The sequence below is a fragment of the Triticum dicoccoides genome, chromosome 3A (assembly GCF_002162155.2).
Source record: "Triticum dicoccoides isolate Atlit2015 ecotype Zavitan chromosome 3A, WEW_v2.0, whole genome shotgun sequence".
In the NCBI taxonomy this organism is placed as follows: Eukaryota; Viridiplantae; Streptophyta; class Magnoliopsida; order Poales; family Poaceae; genus Triticum; species Triticum dicoccoides.
In genome coordinates this window covers 102,083,149-102,090,176 of record NC_041384.1, presented here as the reverse complement: position 1 = coordinate 102,090,176, position 7,028 = coordinate 102,083,149, and the positions used below count along the sequence as shown (strand labels likewise).

At 49.0% G+C, this 7,028-nt stretch overlaps 1 protein-coding gene across 2 annotated transcripts; it reads right to left on the bottom strand.

The window, feature by feature from the left end:
* Window positions 1-212: 212 nt before the first annotated feature.
* LOC119267375 (acyl-protein thioesterase 1 homolog 1-like) lies at window positions 213-6,600 on the bottom strand. Of its 2 annotated transcripts, XM_037548754.1 has the most exons (11): window positions 6,564-6,600; window positions 4,326-4,798; window positions 3,195-3,309; window positions 2,977-3,082; window positions 2,407-2,443; window positions 2,255-2,324; window positions 2,024-2,128; window positions 1,620-1,770; window positions 1,451-1,533; window positions 647-740; window positions 213-575 (listed from the first exon to the last, which is right to left on the bottom strand). In XM_037548754.1, exons 1-11 carry the CDS (start codon window positions 6,598-6,600, stop codon window positions 485-487), a joined length of 1,362 nt encoding a protein of 453 aa, XP_037404651.1. In that variant the 3' UTR covers window positions 213-484. The 2 variants fall into 2 exon arrangements, with proteins under 2 accessions (XP_037404651.1, XP_037404652.1); XM_037548755.1 differs by lacking the exons at window positions 4,326-4,798; window positions 6,564-6,600 and adding an exon at window positions 3,673-3,921.
* Between the last annotated feature and the right edge of the window lie 428 nt (window positions 6,601-7,028).

Here is a 7,028-nt window from a genome sequence, read left to right as displayed (position 1 = left end):
CCTACTTCTGGGTTTGCTATCAACAATGCAACTTGTCTATCTTATGAATGTTTGTTTTTCTCTAACAACAATGCAAACTGTCATATCTTGTGAATGAAACTTCCCTTTACAATACATATATATGTCTCATTAAGCACGTGTGAGATCTCGGTGCTGTTTTGGTTCGTTCACAAGTAAAATAATCAGTTCAGTAGGAAAAAGGATAGAACACATTGAAACAAAAATATCACTGGTAACCAAAACCAAACTGATCACAATGTCTCCGACTATGGATGGAAACACATACCAAATATATGGAAATCTCAATAGTAACAAGATTCAGCGAGGCATGTCTGCATATGAAACGCCAAGCTAAGACATAACCGTATACCCAAAGCCCAAGTTGGCAACCCAGCCATTTTATCACTCAATTCGGCACAACCACAGGTACTTATTATTTAGATGCCGCCACACCGAGCCTTTCTCAAGGCATCTCTTCATTCGATCAAGTTGACGAGGAACTGCCGAGTTCCAAGCTTGCCGTAAGCCACTTGACGACTTCGTCCATCTCCTCTGGAACGGTATAGTGCCCGAGTCTTCCAAGGAGAGGAGATCAATCAGCACAAGGAAATCACAACATTCAATGGGAGTAAAGAAGGTAGCAAACCTGCTGTAGGACTTGAATTCCACATTTGCAAACCCGGTTGACTTAAGTGCATCAGCAGATCTCTCTCCATGTTTGTAGAGGACCACATCATCAGCTGCAAAAAGATGATAAAAGTCGCAATTTACAGATGGCCTCTGCATAACTAAACATAAATAGAGGACTCAGAACAAGTAATGCAGTGCTGATGCATCATGAAAGCAGATGACCGTTATCAAGACACCTGGTCCAAAGACCTATATGTTCTGCTAACTCGTGTTCTGTTCATGCCCATAAAAACTTGAGGCATGCATCAATTTATTATATAACAAATTTGCTTATCACAGTTTTTCCATCAAAATTTGCAATTAGCATAGCTGATCATCGTAACTAACCTTGTGAGGAATGCCACATGGAAATTACATCAACTTGGTTACTAAGAGCCAGACACTATCAAGCTGAGCTGCTTAGGCAACGAAAAAACAGAGCAAAAATCCTTTCTGGTGAAACTATTGTTTGAATCCAGGTTAAAAGGGGAAAGGAACTGCCCATATACTTGATAAGCAACTCAGTTCTGTTATATATGCTGCGAAGAAGCAACTTCAGGTAATACAAGTGTGTAGCTACAAACCTACAACCGTTCTAAATGTTTCATAAACATAAGAAAGATGTTTCTGTTTGAAGCACACAGGTCACTAGCTCCAGAAGAAGGACGGACTGTTACATGCGCATCTTGGGGAAATACAGTGTGCTGAATGCCATCATTAATGATAAGGTGCTTATTTCAGTATTACGCAAAAAACTGAAAATCATGCTAAAGATATGCACCTTTTCCATGACAAAGCATAAGGGGTAATGATGAAGCCTTCTGTGCAGCCTCCTGTGAGCTCTCAATTTTGTTCTTCAATGACCTGAGGTGACCACACAGCACAAAGTGGATCAGCCGCAAGGAAGCAGCTTCAGTGAAACTTGTGCACATAAACATACTAGCACAAACCTGGCACATGGGAGCCAGCCACTGAGACCAACAGCCACACTTAGGTTCACAGGGTATGGATTGCCATTTCCATATTTTCCATGAGCAAAGCAAGTACCAGAGTAAAGCGCAGTAGCAGCACCCATACTAAAGCCACCAACGCCAAGCTTGACTGCGATGATTAATGTAACGAGGTCAAAACTTTTAGTGATGAACAAGACCCAGCGGAGTCCATTCTACTGGATTATCAATATATGAGACCAAAATAGCTTGGTTCTTGGCTAGAAATGTAAAAAATAAAAAAATTGCCCGCAACACAATAGAGAAACAGATAATAACAAGGAATGCCATTCCATATCTGTTGTGCGCTTGATAAGAATGGGTTTGAAGAAAGTAGACAAACGGAAACTGGCATGAAATCATACTGTCTGCAGGTTCGGTAGACAATAAATTTGCAACATGTGCAGCTGAGGAATCCAGCCCCTCAACATCATCAGGAGAATCTTCTGAAAGATCAGCAACATCAAACCCTGTGATCCCGGAAAAAGGCAAAACCATATCAGCACACATCTATCAAAACAAATAGCTATTACAAAAGGAGTTAGCACAATACATCCAAGACATAAATAAGAAAATCCATATGTTTCAGAACACACATGCAGTAGATGGGAATCCACCAAAAATTGCCACAGGCCTCGTAGGTGCAGTTGGGCAAATCCATTTTATCTGAAGCAGTAGCAAATCAGAGAATCAGAAAGACTTCTGACAGGACACATACTTGAAAGTTAAAATCTAGTTCCTAACTTACATTAGGAAGGGGAAGAGTTTCCAACAGTTGAGACCAGCTGCAAATATAATATAAAACCCATTATGTCTATCGGTCTCCAAAAATAACTTCTAGTTTTGCATTACGTTGAATAATTTTGAGCATAATGCAATTTCCTTAAAACCATGATAGCACAGAAATACCTTTCTTGCCAATAATAATGCAACGATTTTTTTATGTGCAAAGAAGCGTATGTAATGAACGTATTATAGCACGGATCATAAAAAATGTCGCAAAAAATGTCTATTCGCCCAATCAGATGACTCAGGAGGTCGGTATCATCCGCACACATGCTTATTGGGCAGGAAATTAATTTCAACAAAGCGCTATCATATAAACAGTACGAGAGTGAGATGTCTCACGTACAGCGTTCTACAGTACAGTTGGCTGAGAGACATGGAAAATATACAGGAGATCCTACGACTACGATTCATCAAGAATGCAGGACGAACAGACAGGTCGTCCGTCCATCATCGTTGAATCCGTGAACGCATCAATCCCAACAAGCGGAGCTGCGACCCGGAAGGGCCAAAAGAAGGGTTTGTTGCGTACCTGGCTCCATTGTCGCCGAGGCCGTGGAGCCAGACGATGGTGGCCTTGTGCGCGCCCTTGGGCCTCACCACATGCGTCCTCCCGTACTCGAACGGCCGCTTCCCACCTGCAACCCGCCCACCATTCCGTCACATCCCGACAGAAGCACATCAAAGCCGGCGCATCGGCGCCGAATCAAACGAACGAGGGGCACAATCAGTCACAGGCATAGTACGTACCGGCCGCGACGGAGCTGGCGCCGCCGAAGCTCATCCCGCGAACAGTCGCCGCCGCCGCCGCCGCCGCCCCTCCTCTCCTTGCGACCACGCTCGCCAACGCCACGAATCCAATGGCCTGGGCAGCAAAGGGGTTAATAAAGGCGACGGGCGCGCGCGTGCGTGCGTACGAGGGAGAGGGCTGGGGAAGAGAAAGGGGGAAGATTTGGACGGCGGAAAGGAGAGCGCCTTTCTCTTATGGGAGTGAGTGCGGGGGGAAGGAATCTACGGGGGAGATTGGCTGCCGGTGGCAGGGCACCACACGGCCCGCGCTTGTCTCCCAGTCCCAGTGCTCCACCACCACCACTGCGCCAACTGAGCGCGCGTGATGGGTGTGGCAGGCACGCCCACGAATGGAACAGTGGCTTGCTACAGGACCTGCGGGTGGCGGTGGCGGTGGCGGTGGCAGGGAGGAGAGAGGAGGTGGATCGGGGCTGCGAACCTCTCGGCCGGCGGCGATTCGGGAGAGCTGAGGACGAGGGAAGCAGCGGGCGGGTGTCGCCGGGGCGATGCGATGCGATGCGACGGGAGCTGCTGAGCTCGTATCGTCCGGATCTTTCTCCTCGGTTCTCCTTCGCAGCGGCAGCGGTGTGGGGTTTCCGCTTTCTTGTTCCTGTGGTGGGGAACGTGCCTTGTTCGGTTCGCCGATGGACTCGGTGGTGTCTCGACACATCATGCAGCGCTTTTTTCCAGGTAACAATTATATCGGTGTTCATAAGGATAGGGTGTGCCTGTGTGCGTTCATAGGAATGAATGTATGCGTGTATGTATGAGCGCTTGCGTCTGTACTGATGTTCAAAAAATTACATCGTGCTCATTTATGGCTAAGAGCATCGGCGCCCAAACCGCCTCAAACGTCCGGCCAGATGGCCCGGTCACCGGCCGGTCACGAAAATTCGACCTAAACGGGCTTCTTAAACAAGATTCAAACGCCCGGGCTGACCGACGCCCCTCATATCTAACCCAAATATAAGGCGGATATGAGGCTTCTAGATGCGTCCGGACGCGTCCGTCACGTCGGACCAACAACCCTACCCCATCACAATTTGCACCAAATCCACCAAACCCTTCCTCCTCATCCCGCCTTCCTCCTACCTTTCCCGCACCGGAGCCCCTCGCTCCCTTGCTCCCCATCCTCACCATCGGTCCCGATCCGCCGTCGTAGATGCCGTCCAGCCCGCCCCGACCACCACAACAGAGACTGCATCCGCCTCGTCCGTCGGCTCCCCTTCCTCGGCTCAGTCGTGCAAGCCGGAGAATGTCGCCTGGAAGATGCGACAACGCTAGCAGTGAGAGAGGAAAGCGGCGGTGGCGTCGCAGGGAGGTGTGGACATGGATGAGCAACTGTCTCGCCACCGCGCCCAGAACCCCGCACCCCATCCATCTGTCCGCCGACACGGATTGTGCCGTCGGACCACGTTGGGACAAAGGAGGATCCGACGACCGATTTGGGCATTCTGGAAAGCTTTCCGCCCATGCAAATGTCGGCGATGAACGTATGTCACTTGCCGCGGCTCGTTCGGGCACGAATGAGCACAGGAACCGGTGGCGCCCGGGCTTCCCACGACCTGTTCGACAGAATGACACGACTAGAGTCGATATGTTTTTTTGCTCTAGCCCAATCAAATTAGCACATAGCATGTTCAATGTTATGCATAGACCGCTAATTCATTTTAGACATGATGAATGCTTACAAACCATGCCCATTTAGGAGGTGTGCCTATCGGACATGATCAATGACAATCAAGGCCCGACCCAAATGGAGTATTAATTGGGGAGGCACTGCATTTGAAGTTGGGACAACATACGATCCCAATCCGAGCAAGAAGAAGATGAAGACGGCGAAGGCAAGAGGTCCGGCATTCTCAACTTTTGAGGACATATTGTTGGTCAAAGCTTGGTTGGCCACAACAATGGATCCAATTTGCGGCACCGAGCAAAAGGGGGAACAAGTGTTGGGAGAAGATTTGGAAGGAGTATCACGAACAAAAGGAATATGTTGAGTCGCACCCTATCGTGACCAACCGTAGTGTGCATCTCTCCAACATCGATGGGGGATCATTCAAGGGGAAGTGAACAAGTATGTCAGCTACTACTCACAAGTGACCAAACGCCCTCAAAGTGGGATGGGAGTGGCAACTCACGCAAGCTCAATTGCTTTATCTTGTCATCATTTGCATATGCTTCTTGTGTTTGCATTCACGTGCTCATACATATGTTGTTTGCTAGACGGCGGTGACGTCCACTTTGTATCACGAAACGGAGAAGAAGTCATGTGCTTTTAGCCATTGTTGGATCATATTGAATGGAGTGCTAAAGTGGACATAACTTGTGGCTGATCTCAAGGCCGACAAGAAGAGGAATGATGGCTCAAGCTCCCACCAATCAATTGGGGTTGGACGATGAAGAGGACGATATTGTCGTCGATAATGGAAGAGCCACCGTGCCAAAGGATAACCGCCAAGTCATGGGAAACAAGTGGGAGAAGACAAAGGGTCTCCCGTGATGTCGCGTCTACAAAAATGTCCTCCACATGGACGAGCATTTTTCGGTGAGGGAAGGTACAAGCTCATGTTGGATGCGCAAAAGGAGAGGATAGATTGGGACCAGAAGAGGGCGGAGAAGAAGCTAGAAAATGAGAGGGAGAAGATCGAGTTGGAGAAGCAATAGGTGGCAATCAAATGGGAGCTTGAGAAGGCCAAGACATTTGGAGAGACTGAGCTTGAGAAGGAGAGGTTGCAACTCGCACGGGATAAGGAGGATGCGAAGATCATGCTGGCGGACGAAACCCTCTTGGGTGAGCATGCAAAGAAGTGACTTGCGGAGAAGAAGAAGGAGATCAACGAGCGTAGGGAGTACGAGGCGGCAAGGGCGGTTGTGGCAGCAGCGGAGCATGCCACAAGGCAGGTGGAGCATGCAGCCCGGATTCAGGCGGAGTAGGACACAAGGATGGCCTCAGAGCAGGCGGCATGGATGGCGTCCGGCGAGTGATCCAGCCAACAAGCGAGGCATCTGCCACGCTCGGACATTGATTTCATTTTGGCATGTACAGATTGTTGAACTATGATTTGCTTTGCTTTGTTTCGAACTATTGAATTCAGACAATTTTTATCATAAGGTCGATGTGCATGGATTTGAGGCTCCGCATTTGAGGTATGTGGATGTGCGGCAACCCATATGAGGGCCGGTGGGGGTTGTTCACGGACGCACACGCGGGCGTATGGGGGGCGGATTTGCCAAGTCCGGCAGTAGATGTTCTAAGTAATAAGGAAGGTTGGGGGAGGGGGCTCGTTGACCCGTTACAAGTAGATTTATTCAAATAACTGGTCCTACCAATCTCTTGCATTGAAAATCCAAGCCCCTTTCCCATCGCCCCTGAGAGGCGACGCGGAGGGCAACTTGGATCTCCGTTGCTACCCCCCTCCTCCTGCCTTGCCACTGTCAGAGGGCATGGCTGGGCGAAGCCGATCGACAACAGCGGTAGCGGGGCTCTAGCATTCTCTCGCGTTGTGCGGATGGTGCGGACATGTGCACAAAGCGCGTGTTGGGCATCGTGGAGTGGCAGGCAGTGTGGTCGGCCGTGCGTGCCTGGGCTACGGTGGCCAGATCTAGCCAGCATGCAACGCGGGCTGCGGCACCCCGGATCAGAGCCCAGTGCCCTGCTGATATGTCTTCGATGTATCTATATATTTTTATTATTTCATGTTAATTATTATCAATCTTTTATGCTTCATATGCAATTTTATATCATTTTTGGGAACTAGCATATTAACCTAGTTGTTGGTGTCAAAACCGGCG